Source organism: Meriones unguiculatus, chromosome 3 (genome assembly GCF_030254825.1).
Source record: "Meriones unguiculatus strain TT.TT164.6M chromosome 3, Bangor_MerUng_6.1, whole genome shotgun sequence".
NCBI lineage: Eukaryota > Metazoa > Chordata > Mammalia > Rodentia > Muridae > Meriones > Meriones unguiculatus.
In genome coordinates, this window is record NC_083351.1 from 128,128,501 (window position 1) to 128,153,557 (window position 25,057).

The 25,057-nt window shown below is 43.1% G+C and overlaps 1 protein-coding gene, 1 long non-coding RNA gene, 1 other non-coding gene and 1 pseudogene across 3 annotated transcripts; 2 read left to right on the forward strand and 2 right to left on the reverse strand.

Annotated features, from left to right (window-relative positions):
• The first annotated feature begins 4,011 nt into the window (after positions 1-4,011).
• LOC132653133 (uncharacterized) lies at positions 4,012-9,944 on the forward strand. The gene is made up of 4 exons (XR_009590852.1): positions 4,012-4,138; positions 4,350-4,432; positions 7,826-7,864; positions 9,806-9,944. It is a non-coding gene; the product is annotated as an uncharacterized LOC132653133 (long non-coding RNA).
• LOC132653393 (small nucleolar RNA SNORA17) lies at positions 5,532-5,655 on the forward strand (annotated as a pseudogene).
• A 1,876-nt stretch (positions 9,945-11,820) lies between the features above and the next one.
• Positions 11,821-13,846, reverse strand: Rpl37 (ribosomal protein L37). The gene is made up of 4 exons (XM_021660100.2): positions 13,704-13,846; positions 13,028-13,163; positions 12,776-12,860; positions 11,821-11,930 (listed from the first exon to the last, which is right to left on the reverse strand). Exons 1-4 carry the CDS (start codon positions 13,704-13,706, stop codon positions 11,861-11,863), a joined length of 294 nt encoding a protein of 97 aa, XP_021515775.1. The 5' UTR covers positions 13,707-13,846; the 3' UTR covers positions 11,821-11,860.
• On the reverse strand, positions 12,004-12,083 carry LOC132653399 (small nucleolar RNA SNORD72). The gene has a single exon (XR_009591143.1). It is a non-coding gene; the product is annotated as a small nucleolar RNA SNORD72 (small nucleolar RNA).
• Positions 13,847-25,057: the final 11,211 nt, after the last annotated feature.

Here is a 25,057-nt window from a genome sequence, read left to right on the forward strand (position 1 = left end):
GTCCACCACATAAATACAGAGATGCCCTGAAAATACATAAAACTTTAGAGTAAATTTTTAGTGTTTGAGATCAGCACACCAGGTTGAGACTGTTGGCAATGCTCAGCAGAGGCTGCCTAGACAGTTTTGTATTGTTAGAAATGAAACCGAGGCCAAGATGCTGGCCAGCAGGAACTTGTCTGTGTAAAGGAGAAATGGCAATAAGAAAGGTAAGCTGGTTATGGTGGCGCATGCCTGTAATCCCAGCACTCAGGAAGACAGAGGTGAGCAGATCTCTGTGAGTTTGAGGCCAGCCTGGTCTACAAAGTGAGTTCAGGACAGCCAAGGCTACACAGAGCAACCCTTCTCAAACAAACAAACAAACAAAACAAAAAAAAAAAAGGAAGGTATATGTGGCTAGCATCTTCCATGTTAGCCTCTGATTTGCAAAGTACATTAAATAAGTGAGATGATGGGAGAGAGGGAGAGAGAGAGTAAAGCATTAGACCCCTCAAGTCCAATCTTTCATAGAAAAGGAGGGAAAAATCTGTGACCCAATATACAGATGGGATCCTGTGGTGGGTTTGTGAAGGGACTCTAGCCAGCCTAAGCATTGCAAGCATGGCTCTGGGAGGCCTTGTTCTTCTCTGCCATTCTGGCTTTCTTGCTAAAAACCATTAGATTACATTCCTGAAGCTAGCCACCAAGGTCTATTCTCTTATTTGGCCACTTCCTCCTCCTGACACTATCTATCAAGGTCCAGCTTTCAAAGTATTAAAGTCCAGCAATCAAATGCCCCCTTTTGGCTCACCTAATTAACATACCCAATTAAAATTAAGCACCTCATCCTAACACAGGGTTTCCTTTTTAACCTAAATAAACTGCCATTTTCCTATGGGCTCACATCTGTTCCTTCTCTATCAAGAAGCAGTCCCTTGTACTCCCTCCCTGAATCCCCTTCCAGACAAATACTCTTTCCCTTTCTCCCTTGTTCTTTCCCTCTTCTCTCACCCTCTATCTCTGATCTTTGTCTCTTATTCCCTGCCCTTAGCCCCTCTGTAGCAAATAAATTTGCTTTATGCTGAGAACTTGGCTTTGGGCTGTTCCTTCAGTTTGAATAAGAATTATCTCAATAGGCTCATATTTGTAAATGCTTAGTCATCAGAAAGTGGCACTATTTGAGAAGGTTTAGGAGGTGTGGCATTGTTGGAATAGGTGTGGGTTTGTTGGAAGTGTGTCACCGAGGGTGGGCTTTGAGGTTTAAAAAGCACATACCAGGCCCAGTGTGCCTTTCAGTCTATGGATCAGCCTGTAGATCTTAGCTACTTTGCCAGCACCATGCCTGCCTATCACTATGCTCCCATGCTCTGAAATTGTAGGCAAGACCCCAGTTAAATGCTTTCCTTTATAAGAGTTGCCCCGTGGTTATAATGTTTCTTCACAGCAATAGAACAAACTAAGACAGGGCATTTACAATGGTCCAGTACAAGAAACTAGGGTAAAGAGAAAATACTCAGTGCTTGAATTGCTGGAACGAGGGGGCAGACTTTGAAACAAGCAATGAGAGAGCCTGTCACAGCATGCCTCGCAAGGCTGTGGGACATGGGAGCAGATGGGATCAGTTTGACTAAAGTGGAGAAAACTGCACAATGTGGCTACCCATCCCTCCTCAAGGCAAAGGCTGCATAACCTGAGACAGTGTGTGGGAAATCAATCACTGATAGACTGGCTTATCAGAGCTGTTAGGAACAGGTGGCTGTCTCTATCTGAAGTACCCATAAATGGAGGAGGGGGTGGATGCTATTGAGGGAAATTGGAACATGGAATGCTGTGCTTGAACCCCAGTTCGCTGGGCCAGATAGAACATAAAGGGATTAAGAAAGATGGATCTGGGTCTGGAGAGATGGCTTGGAGGTTAAGAGCACTGACTGTTCTTGTTCTTCCAAAGGTCCTGAATTCAATTCCCAGCAACCACATGGTGGCTCACAACCATCTATAATGAGAGCTTGTACCCTCTTCTGGCCTGCAGGCAGACTACTGTATAAATAATAAATAAAACTTAAAAAAAGAAAAGGGTTGATCCAGGATGGACCTTGAGGCTGGTACAGAGGTTTAGTGACCTTGCTGAGCCCTTTGGCAGGGCAAGAACTTCATAAAGTAGGAAAGGCTTGGGCAGATCTCAGCATGTAGAGTGTCTGCAAAATGAGAGAGCAACCCAGAGGAGATTTTTTTTTAAGTGGTAAAATAGAGGAAGAGGCCTGTCTAGGTTATTAGAAGAAAGACGTGGCAAGGCTTGTGTTGAGCCAGAGTCCCTAAGAAAAAATTTATAGAAAACCAAACTATGAGCTGATGAACTTATAGAAGGCTTTCAAGTCCAGGGAGTAGGTCACAGAAGACACTCACATTAAAACAAAACAAGTAAAGATGAACAAACCCATTCCATGGGTGGGCAATTATACCAAAGACTAAGGAGTGTGCATTTCCCTCCAGCAAAAGATACGCTAGGGGTGGAGATGGGTTGTCCAGCCAGGAACTCTCTCGGCAGGCAGGTATGGTGAATGGAGAGGCAACAGCTATTGGTACATTTATAGTGATAACCCAGGGCCACTCAGACCCAAGGAGCCAGCAGGTGCAGCAAAGGAGAGCAGGTCTGTGCTCGCCTTTGGTTCTGTCATCGAGTTTGGAGAAATATAGTGAGGCTCTGTAGAAGAGATCTAGGTTATGAAAATGTAATGGCTGAGAGAGAATGACTGAGAACTAGAGATTTATTCTAGAGCTCCTATCCATGCTTTGATCTGTAGAGGAAGAACTGATACAATAGATGGAAACTTCCCATGCTGTATTAGACCTTGCTTCTGTTCAACTTTAGCATCTTCTCAGCTATGAACTTCCCGGGTCACCCAATACCTGCTCAGAACAGATGAGAGCAGATATTCAGAGCTCTGCCAGGGTTGTAACCCACTCTATGTTATAGGACAGTGGTTTGGGATGTTGCCTTGTCCTGTCTGTCCTCTGAGAAAGATTTTATTATATTGATGTCAAAATGCTAAACTCTGAGTATTCTGCAGATTTGGAAAGGCGTTGGAGACACAACAAGGCACAATAGTACTCCCACCTACCTTACAACCCTATTGGGGCTATGTTAAAGACAAAAACAGAAACAAAAACAAAACATTCTGAAAGGAATCCTATCTGGATGAAAAAGACACTCCCAGAAGCCATAAGGTTATTGAATAAAAACCTCAGTGCCAGGAATGGCCTACGTCTCTGTGAGTTGTTTGCCAAGGAAGCCTCTGAGGCCACAGAAATCATAAAAGTGATTAGGAGTACTCTTGGTTATATACCAGAACTAGACAGTAAGACCTATTGCTGGAGAGATACCACATGTGTATGCTGTGATTACAGGAGGTGGAGGTGATAAGCTGAGAGTGAAATGGAAACTCCCACCCTGCTGGCTGGCTTTTGCAGTGTCAGAGGAGGCCATGCAGACTGCCGCTGAGAGCTGTCACCAACATTGCTGCATGCTAAAATACTGACATGCCAGGCAGGATGAGCTTGTTTGTGCAACAATGCTTCACCTGTCATGGGTAAAAGCATGGCCTGATTGGATTTAAGGCCTGCTCCAAAAGAGGGAGTTCACCTCTGGTATTGTTTTTCTAGATAGATGTGATATGCCTGTCAAACTGCCTTCTAAGAATGTGTGCTTGCACCCATAAATCTCTGTTGTTATTAACCCCAACTTAAAAATCATTGGTGCTCTTGAGAACAAGTGACTTGTGACTATGGCACAGTGGCCTAATTCTTAGCCACAGGTGGACGTCTATAGTCACCCCCTCAAAAAGTCAGGAATCACTGTGGAAGAGGGCACAAAAAGAATATGAGTCAGAGGAAAGGTTGGGGTGTTGTGTAACAGTTTCCTCTTAGATTGAAATATTTCATCCTGCAGGAAAGCTCTTTAAGCACAGAGGTAAACAACTCAAAATAGCTTCAGGAAGTCCGTGAAACAAAAAAGAGCCACTATGCCCTCTTCCTGCCAGAGTAAACTATGAAAGCTGAGACTCCCCCTCAGAAGAGCCATCATGCCCTCTCCCTGCCAGAGTAAACTGTAAAAGCTGACTCCTCCTCAGAAGAGCCAGGTGAAACTGCAGACTGAGACCAGGTGAGCTGTCTGGAGGAGGTTTAGCCCAGTCACTTGGAAAGGACATTCTCCAACCTGTTAACCTTCCTGCGAGCTGTGCAGTATGCTCCAAATTCCTAGGTTTTGTGAGCTGCCACCCAGGATGGAGTGAGCCTTGGTGATGCAGCTGTCTTTGTGTTAGTCTGTCTTTGCAGAATATTCTGTAAATAATCCCTAACCCATATTCCTCCAGGTAGCTCCAGTGAAAGTCACTGGTTCACCGAGTTGAACTTTGCTGGTACCAGTCCTTTGGTCTGTTGTGAGTTTCCATCTGGGGTGAGTAGATGTGTGTGTTATGCCTCCCTAGCAATAAACTTAAGAGGCCTTAGTATTACCATTTATTTTTAGTCGATAGGTTAGGAACTGCTGAGGTCTGTATGTTTAGCTGTATGAGAAGCAGTCATTTCTTTTCAGTGTGGCTACAGCTTTTTGCATTCCCACTAGTAATGGGTATTCTGGTTGTCCCTCATTAGCATTTAGTATTATTATCTTTTTCTTCTAGCCATTCTCCATAGTACTATTTCATTGTGGTTTAATTTGCATTTCTCTTAGTGTTCTGTCATGTGGTGGTTTGAATGAGAATGATCCCCACAGGCTCATATATTTCAATGCTTGGCCCTCAGTTGTTAGAAAGATTAACAGGTGTGGTCTTGTTAGAGGAAGTGTGTCACTGGGGGGCAGACTTTGAGGTTTCAAAGGCCCAGGCCATTCCCAGGTAGCTCTCTCTTTGCCTCCTGCTTGTGGCTCAGAATGTCAGAGCTCAGCTACCGCCGCAGCACCACACCTGCCTGCCTGCTGCCATGCTCCAGTTTAATGGTCATAGACATTCACCCTCTGAAGCTGTCAGCCCCCAAGTAACTACCAGCATGGTAGCACACACCTTTAATCTTAGCACTCAGGAGGCAGGAGACAGATCTCTGTGGGTTTGAAACCAGCCTGCTCTACATAGTGAGTTCCAGGACAGCTAGGGATATACAGAGTCTGTCTCAGAGAACAATATACATATATACATATAGAACATATCACAAAATAGTATACAATATATTGCATATTATATATTAAGATATTATGTAATACTACTAACATGTATTATATTTTTTACGTTACTATTGTAATATATTACAATATATAGCTAAGACATATATTGTTTGGATATATATGTTTTATATATATATATGTATATATATTCTTTTTTTTGTTTTGTTTCTTTTGATCGGGTTTTTGTATAGCCCAGGCCAGCCTCAAACTTGCTAGGTAGCTAAGGCTGGCCTTAATCTTCTGCCTGGTCCTCCTACTTCCTCTCCCAATTGTGGGACTAATGGTATGTGCTACAATACCTAGGAGTTATTTCTTTTAATTAATAAATTTTAGTTTTACTGCCTCGAGGGGTGTGTGGCAGGTATGTCTGCTGTGTCACATGTGATTCAGAAGGTGGCGAAGAGGAGAGAGGCTATGTCTGTACTCAGTGAACGTTCCCTGAAAAAAGCAAGCCTGAGACGACTCTAGTCCAGTTCTGGGGGCTGGGACAGGGAGCTAACCTAGGATGACCACCAGTTCAGCACCTCACAGGCTCCCGAGGCTGGGAGTGAGCCGGGAGACTAGAAGAACCTTGCCTGGGACTGCTGGGCCCTGGGCGGGAGTGAGCTGGAGACAAAATGACCCTTATATGGGGCCACTCAGGCACAGACAAGGAGGGAGCCCAAGATGAACACAAGATCGGCACTATGGGGCCTGGACAAGGAGCTAGCCTGAGATGACCACCACTATGGCACCATGAAGGTCTCGGGGGATAGACCATGCCTGAGATGACCTCTGCCCAGTGCTCTAATGCATGAGTGGGGCATGGTACACCTAAGAAGACCTGGCACTCAGAGACCCTGGGTACCACCAAGAGCAGCATGTGGTAGGTAAGAGAAACAGGGATGTAGACACAGTGAAGAGAGGCAGAACTGGAGACTCAAGGTAGTGAGACTTGAGGGTAATGAGTAGGCTGTGATGCCACCTGGGGCCAAGGTAGGGTCCTGGCCTGTGTTGCTATGGGGGGGCCACATCAAGGTCTGTAGCCCTGCAGCAGGAGGGGTCTGTTACCACCAAAGGCCAGGCAGATGCCCCTGGTCTGGGAAGCTGCCTGGGGATGTATTGATATCTGAGGGCTGTATAGAACTGGTTGCACACCTCGCCTGGGCATTGTGGGAGACCTGGCCCTGGAGGCATAGATAGTAGGAGAGTTGACCCTGCTCTAGTCAGCTTCAGTATTCAGGGGAGCGGCCCACACATTGTGGGAGTTGCAGGTGAGACTCCCTGAGGATATCAGCGTGGGAGAGCAGGCCCTGCCTCCTGGCTCCAGTGCAGTGACATGGAAGAGGGAGAGATATCCTCTGCCCCTCTCCCTCATCACCACCTGCAGCAGATGGGAGACCTGGCTCTGAGGGCATGAAAGTAGGAGTGCCGTCCTTGGCCATCACGAGTTACAGCACTTGGGAGAGCTGCACCTTGCCTGGGCAGCACAGTAGAGCTGACCCTGGTGGTCGGAGCAGAGGTGAGCTGGCCCCACCACTTGTTGTGTAGTGACATGGGCAAGGGAGAGATGCTCCCCCCCCATGACAGACAGGAGAGCTGACCTTGAGGTCCTCAGAGTGGGAGAGCTGCCGCTTGTCACCTATGGCAGCATTCTCACCTGGGCAGCACAATAGAACTAACACTGGATGTGGAGGCTGCATGAGAGCAGGTGAGCCAGGGGCTGACCAGCTTTGATACTTCTCAGGCCCAGATCCAGGAATATAAATTGGCCTATCCCAACATACACCCTATTGAAGAACTCCTGGAGTTCCATGACACAGGACCACAACAGAGTATCTGAGTGAGGAGATCCAGTGAGATTCCAGTACTGATAGTGTAGCAGAAGCCTTGTGCCTGACCAATGAGTCATTGTAGTAAACATTTGCAAGCAAAGAAGTATTTGACAGGGTATATTGTGGGACACAGTGACACACTGCAGCTTCCACAGTGACATTTTTTTCTCAGTTTAGGGGTGGGTGTTTGCAAGGGTGGAGGGAAGATATGAGGGGAGGGAGAGATCAGTGGGATTGGGGTGCATGATATGAAATTCACAAAGAACCAATAAAGTTTTTAAAAAAATTAGTTTTAACTAGTTTTATGCTGATTATATAACTTTTACATGACTTGGGCTTACCCATAACTACTTCTCTCACTTCCTTTATCTTTTGGTTCACTAAAATGCCCCAAATCTCGTATCAGTGTGCGACATGTAGATGGCATGATAGAATCTGATTTGTTAAACTTACATTTGTTTGAGGGACTTGCTTTACACTCCTCTGGAGAGCTAAGCCACTCTCATTGTTCTGATTAAAAAAAAAAAAATGTTATGGTCTGTTATGCAGTTATCTTCAGCCTCTGGGCCATGGGCTACATATATTCCAGGATACTTATGAAGAAACTATGAATTCATCAAGTTAAATATGGGTGCCTTTAACTCCAGCACTTGGGAGGCAGAGGCAGGGAGAACTCTTGAGTTCAAGGGCAGCCTGGTCCATAGAGTGACTTTTAAACAACTTTCAGCATTCTCTTCCTTATCATTTTATTCTCACAGCAACACTTTATAACACAGGTGCTTATGAGGTATAACAAAAGTTCTCTGCCATCCTACAGGCTAAGAAGATCCTTGGGCTTAGCTGAACTGGTTCGGAGGTTAGTAACTTTTGTATTTTAACTTTACTTATAAACTTAATTATTTCCTGTTGAGTTTCCAAACAGGTCTTTCCAGCTCTGACTCAAAATGTGCTGGGATTCAGGCATGTGTGCACAGTATCTACTGCAACACTGTTCTTGTTAAACTCAAAGCACTAAATGTTGAGGTTCATATTACTTGTTACAGTAGCCATCAGACACGTGAGCACTGAGATCTAGCTAGTCAAAAGTGAGATATGCTGATGTTGTAAAGTATATTGTAGTTTTATCACTTAGCAGAAAGAAAACAATCTAAGATGCCTCAATTTTTGTCAGTTATGTGGTGACACATGCTGGCTATATTAGATTAATATATTGAGAATTAATTTTACATTTTAAATCCGTCTACAAGAAAACATGTGACTTGCATTTGTAACTCATTACATTTTTTAAAATATTTACCTGTTTAAGTGCAGAATTCTGTATATGCCACATTCGTGTATTGTTAGGATTGAGTCTCAGACTCTGCTCAGCAGAATGTCTTATCTCTTTTTACTTGCTGCGCCATCTCCCTGGCCCTCAAATTATATTGCTATTAAGAGAATACTTATCTATAACACCTTCAAGATATACCTTGATAATGTCCCTTCTAAAGTTGTATTCAGAAATTAAGGGCATTTTGCATTTTTAGCCAAGGTGATCAAGAAAAGTTTGCTGTGACCATAATTATTTTGGAATGGCTTAGTCTTTTTTTGAGCTAGAAAAGCCAACTGGCTTTGAACTCATCTGCTTCCAACACATAAATACTAGCCACGCCCAGCTTTGCTATTGTGTTTGTAAGTGCTAGTCCAATGCTAGAATTACGTGTGGATGGTGTCTTTCATCTGTTTTGTAGTTAGCATTTTGTTTCTATGCCCTACCTAGATAAATATGGTTTTCATTCTCTAAGGCAAATTTGGTAACAAATATTTCATGTACAAAGTATTTCAATTAACTAAAAGAATGCTTTCCAATAATTGCTTCTAATAGCATTTTTATTACTAGGGGAAAAGCATATACCTTATACTCTTCATGCTGTAGTTTGCCTTATACCAAGTGGCTTGCAGTATGCCATCTCAAGAGTCCTGATTCTAAATCATTATGCCATGCCGTTGTCTCACTGGGTCTTTCTCTTGAGAGCCATCTTTAATAGCACAGTACTTTGAAAGCTTCCTGTTTCTTCTCCCTTGGCGATGTGCTTCTCTGAGGGCTGATGCTCTCATTATGCCTTCCTCACTCCCAGATGGCTGATTATGAACTGCTTTCCACTGTTCTCTCTTCTGTGCCTGAAATACCATTTGCTACCAGGCCAGTTTCTCACCTTCCTGTTAACAGATCTAACTTGGGAAAAACAGACCTTTCTCCTAGACCCTGCACTGATGAGCACTGTTACTCAGTGGGCTTTTTCCTCATTAGAATCGGCACAAATCAAAACAAAGGCAGTGAAGCCGGGCACAGTGGTGTACACTTGTAATCCCAGCAGTTGGGAAGGCAAGGGCAGCCTGGTCTACAAAGGGAGACGATGCCAAAGCTACACAGAGAAACCATCTCAAGACAAAAAATGGCAGGGCCAGAAAAAGGGAGAATTACTGTTTGGCAAGATGGTAATATACTTGTCATGAAGCCTTTTGGTTTCTTCCTTGGAACCCACTTGATAGAACCAATTCTCAACCTGTCCTGACCTTTGTGTACCCCAACACATATATGCACAGGGAATGGGGAAAGGGTGTGCGACCTCAGGTAAGCAGTATTTCAGAGCTGGCACTTGAGCAAAGCTGGAAAGCCCACCTTGATCAGTTAGTATGTGCCAAGAGCATGATTTCCCACTCCAGATTTAAAAGTTTTTGTCGACATGACCTCATGTGGTCATCCCAAAAAGGCTGCTACAGCCCTCATTTACAAACTGTAAAAATATTTTTGCAGGGGCTGCAGAGATGGCTCAGTGGTTAAGAGCACTGACTGCTCTTCCAGAGGACCTGAATTCAATTCCCAGCACCCACACGGCAGCTTACAACTATCTGTGAAGATCTGACACCCTCACACATGCTGGCTACATACCAATGCACATAAAACAAAAATAAATTATAAAAAATATTTTTGCAGAATACTGAAAACAGTAATCAAGTACAAATTCTGCTTTGCTTGCATTTCTATACTACATGTGTGCCTGCCCCAGGGAAGTCAGGTGTTAGATCCCCTAGAGCTGGAATTATAGATGGTTGTGAACCACCACGTGGATACTAAGATTTGAAACTGGGTCCTCCAAAACAAGTGCTCTTAATCTGAGCCACCTCTCCAGCTTCTCTACTCATTTTAATTGCTGAGCATAGCCAGGTGTGGTGGTCCACTGCCCCAAATCCAAGCCCTTTCTAGGGTAGGGCAATCTCATTGAGTTCCAAGACGGCCCAGACTACAGTGAGACTGTCCCCCCCCCCAAAAAAAAAAACCCAAACAAACCAAGTTTGTTTCCTTCTGGCTGTTCTCAAATTCCTGGGAATCTGCTTTGCTTCTGCCTCCCAACTGCTACAATTAAGGTGCAAGCCACCATGATTGAGCTCACCTTATAGTTGGTTAAAAAAAAAAAAACAAAGTCCCCCCTTTTTTTTTCCACGCACCTTGGTGTTGTGCTAACCTTTTCCATCTCTATTCATTCTAATTCAGATAACCACCCAACTGAACTCCCACTTGTCTCAATGTCTGGTTTATCCCACTAGAACCTATTTTAAAGCAATAGTAAGGATGCAACAGACCAGTCTCGTCTATAGACCGTGAGTTCCACCAATATAAAATAAAAAAATATAAAGATGGAGGCAGTGGCAGGTGGATTTCTGTGAGTTCAAGGTCTACAGAGCCTCAAAAACTTAAGTATAAATTGTTAAAAGCAATTTCATGCTCTTCAACTTGGCATGCTTGAAGGATAGCAGACTGATATACTGGTAGAAAACCCAATCAACATTCAGATTACCAACTTACAAGTAAATAGCATAAAAAAAAAAAAAAAACCAAAAACAACTCTGGCTGGTCTCCAACTCAGATCCACCAGGCTCCAAGTGCTGGGAATAAAGGCAAGCATCACCTTGCTTGGCTTTGTCCAAGTAAATGTTAAAGACAAACAAAACAGCTGAAACTTCAGGGTGAATCAAGAGCTCAAAAGGAAACTAAGTGCAGGGATTATGAGCGGTCCCTTATTCACAAGGATTTGGCTCAGGAACCTTAAATTTATGGATTTCTCGAGCCCCTTATATATTGCAACCACATCAAGATACTCCAGGCAGGGCAGGGATTAATAATTTAGGTTGTATAGCTTAGCAATGCAGCCTAAATGGCCTTAAACCTTTCTGTAACTGTACTCTTCCCTAGCAAGACTTCTTGTCTCCTCACCTACTGTCCCGACCCACGGGAGTTCAATGGGTGCGTAAGGGGGTGGGGGGTGGAGTAGGACACAGAGACTCAAGGAGGGAGGCCAAGTCTGATCAAAGCCTCATTTATTAGAAAATTTTAACCCAACTTATTATATAGGGAGAAGGCAGGAAAAGGGGGAAGGCTAAATTACCGCTGAAGGAGATATGAAGAGTGCTTTCATGGCTTGAATATCGCACCTGTAAGATGTTTTTCTTAAGATATGTAACAGATGCTCTAAAACTAACAGACGGATGTCCTCAAATCTATCACCCCTGATTTAGGGTCCTAGGTAACTCTTTCACTAAATAGCTTTAGCTCCCAGAAACCTACCTCCAAAATCAAGGGCCAAGCAAACTTGAAGGACCTAGGGCAAGCTCAGATGACCTTTCCCTACCACCACCCCAACGTCAGTTACAGAAACTAAACTTGTATTAACAGGCTCAGTTCTCGTGCTACTAAAAAGAAACTGAAGATTCTAAAGCAATCATTACTGAACACCGAACTGGTATTAAAATACCTCAGTACACCACACAGTCTTTGAAACCAGAGCATTTATTTTATGACTGATTGAAATCCTCAAGATGAACTGGATGCTGCAACAGCTGCCCTCTTGGGTTTAGGTGTCGTTCCTTCACGGAATCCATGCCTGTGCCATGTTTAAAGAAAAGTTAATGTAGCAACATCAAAACATTACTTTCAATTTGATTAAGACCTCAATAAGCTTATCTCAGTTAAATGCTGAAATCAATATAGCATTCATATGTTCAGACATTTATTTTTAGAACATCACTGATAAGCTATTTTATCCCAATTAATACACATTAGAATGAATGATTCTAATACAAAGCCTCAAAGATTTTGGGCTCATCTTCTCACCAATTTTCAAAAGAACTAAGGTATTTTTGAAAGCTATTCCTTATGATACAAAAGGACAGGTCCTAGGTATGACCCTTAGTAACAAATGTTTAATAGAACATTTGAAACTGCTCAACTAAGTCTAAATTCTAATTAACACGCGTTTTTACTCCAGAACTAGTTGTTTGTAAAGCGAATGATATGAAGCACAGAAAAATCAGGCTTAAAATATGCCACCAGCAAACCACCTCACAGCAAGCTCACAAAACTGCAATTCCACTAAACTTAAACACAACTGCCTTGTGGCCTCAAAAGTTAGAGGTCTTACTGTAGACCACTAGAGGCCAGAAGCTATTCTTCCCTCAACCTCCACAAGACTGCTTCAGACTAGTTTTTTTTTTAAGTGCTAGAACATCACATCAATGAAAGCAAAGCAGGTTTGCGTCCAAATCACTTTTAACTGCCTTCCAGACCCCATCCATAGACAAGTCTTGACAAATTTGAGTATTCCAGGCAATATTGTAAAAATAAAGGATGTCACAGTATCATGTCTACTATTCAACAAGGATGGAAAGTTCTAAGTCAACAGTAGGACTCTTATCCCACCCCCAAGGACCAACAATACTGGAACTGTACCTGAATCTGCGATAGACAATTTTTAGGTGCCTCATTCGACCAGTCCCGGTAGTGTTTCGCCTCTTAGCCTTGGCACTCCAGTTATCTAATAAAATATGATTCCAAATGGTTTTTCCAAGCATCCACCCATTTTCTTATAAGTGTCATTACGATGTTTTAACCCCTTAGCCAACCACCAAAATTCCGGTATATACCAAAGGACTCTACATTACATTCAGCTCAAGGCAAAGACATTATGTTTGCATGACTTACACTTTCTCTTGCGCTTGGCAGGGTAGCCACATTTGCCACAAGTCGACTTCTGAAGGTGGTAGGCCTTAGAGCCACAGCGGCGGCACAACGTGTGCGTCTTATTGCGACGCTTTCCAAAGGATGACGTTCCCTTCGTCTGCACATTAAAAGCATAAATGAGCCGTTTTGAAATCCGATAACGTCTCGACGTAATTTGGCCATTTTCATGGAAAAGGATTATAGATGAAACAATTACATGGGACAAAAAGAGCTAAATTATTCATACACAGGTTTAAAAAAAAAAACACTACCTGTGATTCACACTACCTAATATCCTACCCGGTCGTCAGTGCTCTGAAACGTTCATTTTTAAGCGCCAAGAATGACCAAATTCCGAACACCGTTTCTTGGCAGTGGGAGTCACACGTTCCCATAACTGTGCTGAGCACCTAATGCGGAGGCAGCAATGTGCTCGTTTTCCCCGAAACCCTAGAGACAGCCCCACAGCGGCGCTAGGACCGTGGGCTCGGCCCGCCAGAGCAGCCATTCTTCTGGCTCCCGCGGCCCACCGCGGGCCGTTCCCTCGCCCAGCCGATCCCCTGACTCCGAACCTTCCCAGCTACGCACAGGCAGTGGGAATGACAGGCCAGGGAAGAAGGATGGAAAGAGATTTCCACAGGCCAGGTACCACACTCACCATCTTGCTTCTGCCGCCGAGGCCAGAGAGACCGGAAGAGGAAGCACTTCACCTACTTCCCGTGGATAAGCGTCCGCCGGAAAACTACTTCCGGCGGGCACGGTGCATCACTATCAACCTTCCGGTGCAAGTAGTGTGGTTGGGGCGGGAGAGACAGGAAGCCAATTGGGCTCCAAGGACTGTAGGGGGCGCAGTGGCGCCTGCGGCTGAACTTTTCTCCGCAGTGGTTCCTTCCCTCTGCGGCGTTGGCGGTCAGATCTTTGTCCTCGGCGTGAATTCCCGTCGTGGGGCTGGAGGGGAGCCGGACGTTGTCCGTGGCGGCATCCTGGGGACTGTTACCCCAGTCCGGGAAGGCCAGCGTCCCAGGTTCGTCTTCGTTTGGACGCTCGCTTCTCGTCACCGAGGGCTTGTGAGAATGCGGAGGCACGGCGTGGCCCCGCCAGGGTAGGCGCTTAGCCTCTCCCTCAGGCGGACTTGTTTTCACGCGGTAGTAATTCAGAGGAAAATTGTTTAATCCCACACACAAGGAATCGAGCGGAGAACTTGTTAAATACCAAGGTTCCAGCGCGATGCCACAGGAAATCTGATCCTTCCTGCTTGAGCACGGTTTGGAAGTCTACCGTAAAACTTTTCTAGGTCGTTTCGAAATTAGTGACCCCCAGACCTTGATAAACGCCAGTGCATCTGTGGTCTGTAAACTCTTCCAATACAAAACATGAGGAATATCATCTACATATTTTCTAAAACAAATGTGAGAATTGCTAGTCTATTACATGCAAATCTTAATTGACAACGAAACAGTATACACGAAGCAATCGGAAGCTCCTTTTCTTCATTTAGACAATAGTACTAGTTTCTTCTAGTAAAAGAAAATGCATAATCCTTTCCACTTGTAAGTGGAGGTTGGAGGAGATAGGGCAAACCCGAGAGAAAGAAAGCAAACGTTTAAATGGGTGAACTAAATTATAAGTCTTAGGAGACTGACAAGCTGCTATAAATTTAGTGGCATGAAGCAACACAGATTTAGTCAATGCGTGTGAACTTGGAGTTGTGGGAAATAAATTCTCAAGTTCCACGTGCAGTATTGTACCCACAGACAACAAAATTGTGTTGCATGCTTAAAAATCTTTTAGGGGAACCAGGTGTGGTGAGTCATTCCTTGAATCCCAGCACTCGGGAGGCAGAGGCAGGCGGATCTTTGTGAGTTCAAGGCTAGGACAAAGCTAGTCCAGGGTTACCAGGGCTACATAGAGAGACCCTGTCTCAAATAAATAAATAAACAAATAAATAAATAAATGAAAAGAAAGAAAGAAAGAAGAGGGGTGAATATGATAAGTGTTCCAAAAAAAATTAAGCTATTAACAGTTGGCAAGACTTTCACCCTTCCAACAGAAAATCCATCTGTTTTCCATATTCTATAGCATTGGTCCTCAACCTTCCTAATGCTGCAACCCTTTAATACAGTTCCTCTTGTTGTGGTGACCCCCAACCATAAAATTATTTTCATTGTTACTATTTTTGCTGCTGTTATGAATTGTAATGTAAATATTTGTTTTGCCATGGTCTTAGGCGACTCCTGTGAAAGGGCGGGGGTCATAACCCAAGGTTGAGAACCACCATTCTACAGGCTGCTGCAGTCTGTCTAATTCCTGTTTTCCGTCTTGTGAGACAATAATAATTTATCTCACACTGTATTCCTGTTTTCTGCTTCCTTCTACCATTAAGGTCCTTTGTAATTACATCCAGTTCATCTCAAGTTTAGCTAATCTGAAACCTTAATTCTATTTGCAACTATCATTTGTCACGTAAGCTAACATATTCACATGTTATGAACACTAAAACAGCTATTTTGGCATGGGGTCACAGAGTCATTGTGTCTACATCATGGGCTATGAAAAATGAGATTAGTGTAGAAAGGCTCCCCAAGGAGCCCACTGGGAGAGGCATTGTGTCAGTCTTTACCAAAGACACACCTAGAGCTGAAGACATCAGACAGTGAAATACTTTTTTCTTCTCCCTAATGTGAGGCATCAGTTTTGTCCTGAAATTAATGCTCCAGAGACAAAAGAAGTCCCTAAAGAGTTCATCCAGGTTTTTTTGTTTGTTTCTTTCCTTCCTTCCTTCTTTTTTTTTGGAAGATTTATCTATTATGTATACAATGCTCTGCCTGCATGTGTGCCTGAACATTAGAAGAGGGCACCAGATCTCATTACAGATGGTTGTGAGCCACCATGTGGTTGTTAGGAATTGAACTCAGGACCTCTGGAAGAGCAGCCTGTGTCTTAACCTCTGAGCCATCTTTTGGGCCACAAAGATTTACTTATTTATATATGTATTAGTGTTGTATTTGCATGTATGCCTATATATCTATAAGGGCATCAGATCCCCTTATAGATGGTTATGAACCACCATGTAGGTAATGGGAATTGAACTCAGGAACTCTGGAATTGCAGCTATTACTCTCAACTATCTTTACCCAACTGCTGGGTTTAGGTCAGCAGCAGCTGAACATTATTTTGTTTGTTTGTATTTTTAAAATAGGGGTTATGTTGCCTAGGTTGGTTGGTCTGAAACTCCTGAGGCCAAGTGATCCTCCTGCCTCAGCCTCCCAGGTGCTTGTAGGTAGTGCGGACACAGAATACCACATCCAGTTAGGCCAGGTTCTGAAACAGAGTGAGCCATTTTGTGTGTGTGTGTGTGTGTGTGTGTGTGTGTGTGTTTATTGTTGTTGTTTGTTTTGAGACAAGGTCCTGGAACTTGCTACGTAGACTGGGCTGATGAAGAGCCCAGAGATCCATCTGCCTCTGTTTCTGGAGCCATAGGTTTAAAGGAGTATGCCACCGTGCCCAGATTTAGATTAAGACTTTTAGCGTAGGTACTCACCCTCTACCAGTTTTCTTTTCTTGGCAGCAATGGAGACCATGTTAATCCTGAATCCTGTATTTATGGTCCTGATAAGAATCAAGGGTTGTTTTTTGTTTTTGTTTTTGTTTTTTCCTTCCTTCTTTCTTTTTAGAGACAGGGTTTCTTTGTGCAGCTCTGGTTGCCCTAGAACTCACTCTGTCTCCCAGGTGCTGGGATTAAAGGCGTTTGCCACACCACCACTTCTGGCAAAAAATCAAGTTTTGACCACCAACAATTGGCAGTAGATCAGCATTTTCTTTTTTGATGAAATACATTTTTTAGCTAAAAAATATTTTCATGGAATATCGTTTATGTTTTTCCTCCCCTCATTTCTCCCATATCTTCCCCAACACTCTCCCATCCAACTTTGTTATTTTCTTTTTATGTAAAAAAGCAAACAAGAAACAAAAACCTCATCTCACCTCTGACTCCTGCCATAAAAACACAAAAATGAAAATCAAAGCAAACAAAAGACCAATAAGTGAAAAAATGTCACCTCCTGGAAAATGTGGTTGATATACTCAGTGAGACTCTAGTACTTGCAATCTTTCCTTCTGTCTCTGTCTCTCTCTCTTTCTCTTTCTCTCTTTCCACACAACTCTGCCTGCATGTGTGCCTACACACCAGAAGAGGGCACCAGTAGAGGAATGTTTATTCTGCATTTCTTCTTTCTCTCAACAGATCTCTGCCTGTATGTGTGCCTACACATCAGAAGAGGGCACCAGATCTCACTAAATGGTTGTGAGGCACCATGTGGTTTACCTGGGGCTTGAACTCAGGACGTTTGGAAGAACAGCCAGGGCTCTTAACCTCTGAGCCACCTCTCCAGCCCCCTCTGTAAAGGAATGTTAATTCAGAACATGGCTGTTCTGGCAAAAGATCACATCTTCCAGGGCTGTATGATCCAGCTGGAATACAAATCCTCCTTTAATCCAGGAAACAGAGGCAGGCATATCTGTTCAGGGTCAGCCTGGTATAGAGCAAGTTTCAGGTAAAGAAAAGCTTATATCCAGGCGTGGTGGTACACACCTTTAATCCCAAACAATGAAGGTTAAAATTAGTTTGTAGAGGAAGCACCCTTGTTTGAAAGTGGTGTCTAATTTAGTGGCAGAAAAGGCAGAGAAAGAGTTGACACAGTGGAATACTACTCAGCAATTAAAAACAAGGAAGTAATGGATTTTTGCAGGCAAATGGTAGGATCTAGAAAAAATCATCCTGAGTGAGGTGTCCCAAAAGCAGAAAGACACACATGGTATACACTCACTTATATAGACCTATAAGATAGAATAGACATACTAAAATATGTACACCTAAAGAAGATAAACAAGAAAGAGGTCCAGGGGTAAGATGATCAATCCTCATCTAGAAAGACAAAGGGGATGGACATTGGAAATAGGAGAAAACAAGCAACAGGACAGTAGCCTACCACAGAAGGCACCTGAAAGACTCTACCTAGCAGTGTATAAAAGCAGAGGCTGAGACCCATAACCAAGTCTTCTGCAGAGTGTAGGGAATCATATGAAGGAAGGAGGAATTAGTATATTCTAGAGGGGACAGGGAGCCCCACAAGGTCTAAATATATCTGAGCACTGGGGTTTTCTATGAGACTGTTTATCCAACCAAGGACCATGCATGGATATAACCTACAACCCCTGCGCAGACATAGCCCATGGTAGCTCAGTATCCAAGCAGGTTCCCTAGTAAGGGAGACAGGAATTGTTTTGGACATGAACTCATGAGCTTCCCCCCCCCCCCCCCCGAAGGAGGAGCAGCCTTGCTAGGCCACAGATAAGGACATTGCAACCATCCTGAAGATACCTGATAAGCTAGGGCCAGACAGAAGGAGAGGAGGACACCCCCTCTCAGTGGACTCAGAAGGGGGCAGGAAGGAGATGAGGGAGGGAGGGGAGGGTTGGGAGGGAAAGGGAAAGGGCTACAGCTGGGATACAAGTGAATGTATAAAATTATTTAAAAAAAAAACATGGTTGATAAGTATATGTCAAAAAAAAAATTGACAGAATAGGATCTGCCCAACTCACAAGAAGAAAGAGGAAAGGGAAGCTACCTAAGGGGCAATGCAGAGAAGTTTTAACTAGGACAATAATAGAAAGACAGGTTGCAGAGAAGGAGCAGGTGAAGCCTGAATGAGCCAAAGAACTAGAAGAGCCAGGAGATTAGAGCAGATTGCTTGAGTTAGTTTGAAGCCAAGCAGAGCAATTCAGAGGCTGATCTAAGCCAGAATGAAGAAGATAGCTGAGAGAAGAGTTTGAGCCAGAATGGCTGAGTTGAACCAGCCAGTACAGAGCTTAATACGAAGAAGAAAAGGGTAGCTTATTCAGCAGTAAGTCCCAGAGGCTGTAAACATTCTAGGGCTAGGTTAGATTGTACAAAGGCTAGAAGCTTCCAGGACTAGGCCTAGGTTAGCAGACAGAGACAGCCCCCCAGACAACAATTGAACCAGGTGAACCAAAGTACTTTTACACATCTCTTATAGATATCTGAGCCTTGAAAGGAGGGGTTTGATGAAGCCATCTCATTTAGGATGGTGTGTTCCAAAGTCTCTCAATCTCTGCACATTGTCCAGCTGTGGGTCTCTGTTAGTTCCCAGCTACAGCAAGAAGTTTCTCTAATGTGGGTTGAGCCAGGCACTGATCTATGGGTATATAGCAATATGTCATTATATTACTATGATCCTTTAGCAGAATAAGAGTATATTTTCCTCCTAAGCCCATGACCTATGTAGTTTCAGGTTCTTGACCACCTATGCAGGGTAAGGTACTGGTACCATCTCATGGAGTGAGCTTTAAATCCAATCAGGAAACTGGTTACTTCCATAACATTTGTGCCACTATTGCACCAGTGTGTCTTTCTGGCAAGTTACTGTTGTGGGACCCAGGCTATGTAGCTAGATGAGATTGGTGATTACCTTTCACCTCTGGTAGTGTGCAGAGTACACCCAGTACCATGAGTACTAGCCAGTAGGGGTGAAGCTTCTGGTTGGGCGCCAGTTCAGCTTTTCTGTATTTGATAACCTAAGCTAGTGTTGTCTTCAGCAATAGGGCCTTCCAATCAGATTTGAATGCTTGGTCATCAGGGAGTGACACTGCTTGAGAGGGGTTAGGAAGTGTGGCCTTGTTGGAGGAAGTGTGTCGCGGAGGGTTTAGGGGCTCTGGGGTTTCAAATGCCCAAGCCAAGCTCAGTGTCTCTGTCTTCCTGGTGCTTGCAGATCTGGTGTAGAACTCTCAGCTACTTCTTTAGCAAAATGTCTGCCTGCATGCCACCATACTTCCCTCCATGACGACAATAGGCTAAACTTCTGAAACCCTAAGCAAGTCCCATTAATGCCTTCTTTTATAAAAGAGTTGCTATGGTGAATAAATTGTAATAAATAATAATAAATTTTTTTTAAAAAGTTGCTATGCTCTTGTTGTCTCTACATAGCAATAAAACACTGATTAAGACACAAACCAATAAACCTTTTTAAAAAATATTAGTTTATTTACTTTAAAATCAGAGGGTACCTTCCCAGCACATCAAATTACACCAGGACTGAGCACATCCTCATCCCCTGAGCCAGGCAAGGTAGGATCACTGCCAGGGGGAAGTGATCCAAAAGCAGGCAACAGCAGCCATGGCAGAAATAACTCCCCCCTCTAGTTGCCAGGTGCCCCACATGAAGACCAGGTTGCCCTCTGGCTGCACGTTTGCAGCGTCCCTAGGTCCAGATCATGCACGCTCCTTAGTTAATGTCTCAGTCTCTGAAAGCCCCCATGGGACTCGGCCAGTAGTCTCTTGGTCTTCTTGTGAGGCTCCTGTGCCTACCCCATGTCCTTCCATCTTTTCCCCAACACTTCCACAGGACCTCGAGAGTTCTGCCTCATGCTTGGCTGCAAGTCCCAGTATCTGGCTCCATTGGCTGCTGGCCCCAACAAAACCTCTTTACTAAGTTTGTGAGCCTCAGAAACTGGGGTGCAGTTAGAGGACACAACCTTGCAGTTAGACAAGAAGAATAAGTAAATAAACAAGGTGTTGGATATGTTAATTACCTTTATTCAGTTTGTCTGCACTGTGTATATATCCTAACATCTCCATGGATCCATGATTACATGTAACATAAATTGCCAACTAAGTAAAAGTGAAAAAGATCTTTGAGAAAAAAAAAAAAAAAAACTTAACACCTAAAAAGAAATACTTTTTAAACACTTTATTTATTTTTTAAATGTAGGAGTGCTCTGTCTGCATATACAGGAGTGTTCTGTCTGCATGACAGAAGAGGGCATCATATCCCTTTATAGATGGTTGTGAGCCACCGAGTGATTGTTGAGAACGGAACTCAGAACAGCCAGTGTTCTTAACTGCTGAGCCATTTCACCAGCCCCTAAAAATAAATCTTAAGTGTGGATTTTCAAATTTCTTTTCAGCCCCAGGTACTGGAATCAGATAAATAATGTCCTTACTTACTAATGCATACCTAGCATTGCTGCATGCATGGCTTGCCCTTATTTATATATTATTTTTTTCTAATAATATAACAGTAACCTATTTCAGTAAGACCTTGCATCAAACTGCAGAGCCTCCACCACTCATTTCATTTTGTACCCCTTGTTTCCCTCCCTCCCCCGATGGGAGGTTTGAGACAGGATCTCACTGCGTAGCCTTCATTGGCTAGGAAGTTGCTATGTAGGTTAGTCTGGCCTTCAATGTGTAGCAATGCATAGCTTTTGCATCCCAAGTGCAAGGGCTGGGTTGTTTGAGGTGGGCCAGGCTGACCTACAACTGCCGGACTCAAGTAATCAATCATCCTGTCTTAGACTCCTCTGTACCTTGCCTGCATTGCCCATCTAATAATAGTTTAATGACCTCATAAATATTCATAAGTGTGTGTGTGTGTGTGTGTGTGTGTGTGTGTGTGTTTGTGTTCAACTTAATTTTTTAAAGGATGTCATGCTGAATGTGATCCTTTGGGAACTTTCAATTTTTCCTTGATTTCTTTAATGATTTTTTTCCATATTGTAGACTTTTGAACTTTATTCCTGTTGAATGCTATATAAATAATTTAAATAAAGGAGCTGGACAAATTGCTCAGCAGTTATGTGCACTTGCTGTTCTTCCAGAGGACCCAAGTTTGATCCCTAACACTCATATTAGGCAACTTACAATAATCTGCAGCAGATCAGGGATCTGATGCCTTCTTCTGGGCTCAGGTGTACCTGCACACATATGACAGACAGACAGACAGACAGACAGACACACACACACACACACACACATAAAGAAATCTTATTTTTGTTTTGTTTTGTTTTTTGATGCATCGTTTCTCTGTGTAGCTTTGGCAGTCCTGGAACTCACTCCATAGGCCAGGCTAGCCTCAAATTCAGAGATTTGTCTGCCTCTGTCTACCATTGCTAGGATTAAAGGCATTCACCACCACTCTCTAGCCTAATACAAGTAAATCTTAAATATTACTTTTTTTAAAAATTTTCATCAATTACACTTTATTCATTCTGCATCCCCCCATAAGCCCCTCTCTCCTCCCCTCCCAATCCCACCCTCCCTTAAATATTACTTTTAATATAACCAAATATTGTATTTATTTAATAAAATTGGGAAAATGTCTGTTAATAAAAAATAATCTTTTTCCAGTGTGTGGTGGCACATGCCTTTAATTTCAGAAACTTGAAAGGCAGAGGAAGGTGCACCTTTGTGAGTTTGAGTTCAGCCTGGTCTACATACCGAATTCCTGGATGGCAGGCAGGACTACCTTAGAGAGTCCCCGTCTCAGGAAAAAATTAACTTAAATTAAAAAAAATATTTTGTGTATATGAATGCTTTGCCTCCATGTAGGTATGTATGCCACATGCATACCCGGTGCTTCAAGAGTTCAGAAGACAGCATTGGACGGAGACAGGGCTGGTTGGGAGCCACCGTGAGGGTGCTGGGAATCAAAGCCAGGTCCTCTGCAGGAGCAAGTGCTCTTCTCTCTAGCCATCTCTGCAGCTCTAAAATGTTTAAAGTGCAAAACAAAGGCACAGGGGGGATACAAAGTCAATAAACTGTAATTAATAAAAATAAATTTTATTAATTAACCGTAATTAATAAAAATAAATTTTATTAATTAACCGTAATTAATAAAAATAAATTTTATTAATTAACTGTAATTAATAAAAATAAATTTTATTAATTAACTGTAATTAATAAAAATAAATTTTATTAATTAACTGTAATTAATAAAAATAAATTTTATTAAAGAAAAAAGTACAAAACAAACCCTTTCATAATCTGATCCCCAGAAGTAGCCAGTATTAAAATTTAGACTATCTTTCTTGATTATCTTCTTATAAATATATTCACTATGGGCATTCCCCATTCAGAGGGGCCTGGATTGAGCTAGGGTCCTGGAGTTTGGCTTCTGGTTGGAGAATGGGGTTCTGTTTCTCTCAGGGGCAGCTAGAGCGCTTTAGGGTGAGGCCAGAGTGCGCTAAGCCAGTAAGTGGAAAAGGTTTTCCACGGACTGTTACAGCTTGGTTCTGCATGAGATCGCAGGTGGCAACGGAAGCTCGGGCATTCCAAAACCTATGACTATACCAAAGTGTTACAGCTCTTGGTCGAACTGCTGCGCCTGGTCGGCTTGCAGCCAAGTACACAGGCCCAGTGAGTCCCAGGCCCAGCGTGCTAGAAGGCAGGCCAGAAAAGACAAGACCTGGTGGAGGATAAATAACGAATCTCAAGAGGTCTTCAAGTGAGAAACCTCTAACCTTTATTCATGTGAAATCAAGGGCAATATAAACGCTGGGCAGAGGAAGGGATTTCGAGGGTGAATGTGTTTGATTCAGTGGGGTCAGGGATACTTACTGGTCCTATCACAGGAAGGAAAATGCAGGACTTAGTTATCCTATGTGGGAGGCAGGGCCTGCAAGTGCAGCTGAAAGTCACTGCTGGACCAAGATCCTTAGGAGGGTGGGGCATTTCGAGGATTTCCTAGATGCTTGCCACAGCAGTTCCTTTACCAGGGGAAGGGTCTGGCCTGTCATCTGCTCCTTACAGGACTGGGGTCACCTCGATCAGGGGAGCCGTTTAAAAGCGCACTGAGAAAAGGGGTCTATCATCATAGACCGAGCACAAATAATTGGCTGTCCAGAGATGACTGACTTCAACCTTACCCAGCATCGCCCCGCACATATATATATATATATATACACATGCTGTGTACATATATATATATATATATATATATATATATATATATACACACATGCTGTGTACATATTGGTTTTGTTTGTTTGTTTTGTTTTTCTGAGTCAGGGCATCACTAGCACACTCTGGCTAGCCTGGAACTTGGTATGTAGACCAGACTGGACACCATTTCACAGAGATCCTTCTGCCTCTCCCTCCCTCCAGGGCTGAAGGCACGTACCTTACGGTTTTTTGCTTGGAGACAGGGTCACATTATATACCCTGGGTAGTCTGGAGCTCTCTGTGTAGACCCAGACTGGCCTTGAACTCACAGAAATCCACTGCCTCTGACTCCCAGAGCTGGGATTAAAGGCATATACTACCAGCTTTTTTTTTTTTTTCAATTCTTCTTTCTTCAAATGGGATCTGTAAGTTGTTATTTTCCAAAATAATATAATGTGTATATCAACACTTATTAAATTCTAGTTTGTCCTTTTAAACAGTCTAGCAGGAAGCTGGAGAGATAGCTCAGCCGTTAAGAACACTGGCTATTCTCCTAGGGAACCATGGTTTAATTACCAGCACCCACATGACAACTCACAAATAAAATTTTCTAACAGCTTAATAGATTTTTGGTATTTTATTGTTATTGCTTATTTCACAGATCCCTGATTTACAAAAATTTTAATTATTTTTTAAATTTTCTCCTATCACACTTTTGGAATACATATTTTTCTATGTACATTTTGGCATATACTTAATATTTTTTAAAGATTTATTTTAATTTGTTATATATATTAGTTTTAGTTTGTTTTTTGTTTTTTTTTGCTTGTATGTATATATGGGTACCGTGTGTATGCCTGGTGTCTATGAAGGCCAGAAGGGGAATTGGATCTTTTGGAACATAAATCTTTGGGATTTATGGATGGTTCTGAGCCACCAGCTTGTGAATGCTGGGAACTGAGCCCAGGTCTTCTGTAAGAGCAACAAGTGTTCTCAGTGCTAAGACATCTCTCCAGCGCCTACATTTCCAAAGGCAGGATTGCTGGAGTGAAGGTTCATTATCTAACTCTATTATTTACCTATATATTGAAGATTACTCTCCACCAATCAGTCAGTTAATTTACATCTACACCATCACAGTAAAGCACCCAGAGCACCTAGATAACACAAAGTTCAAGGGAAACTTCCTGGAGGGAGTACCTAGCTTCACTTCATCTCTTGTTTTATTGAGGGTCCTGGATGGCCTAGAACTTGCTGTGTAGACTGGCCTCGCC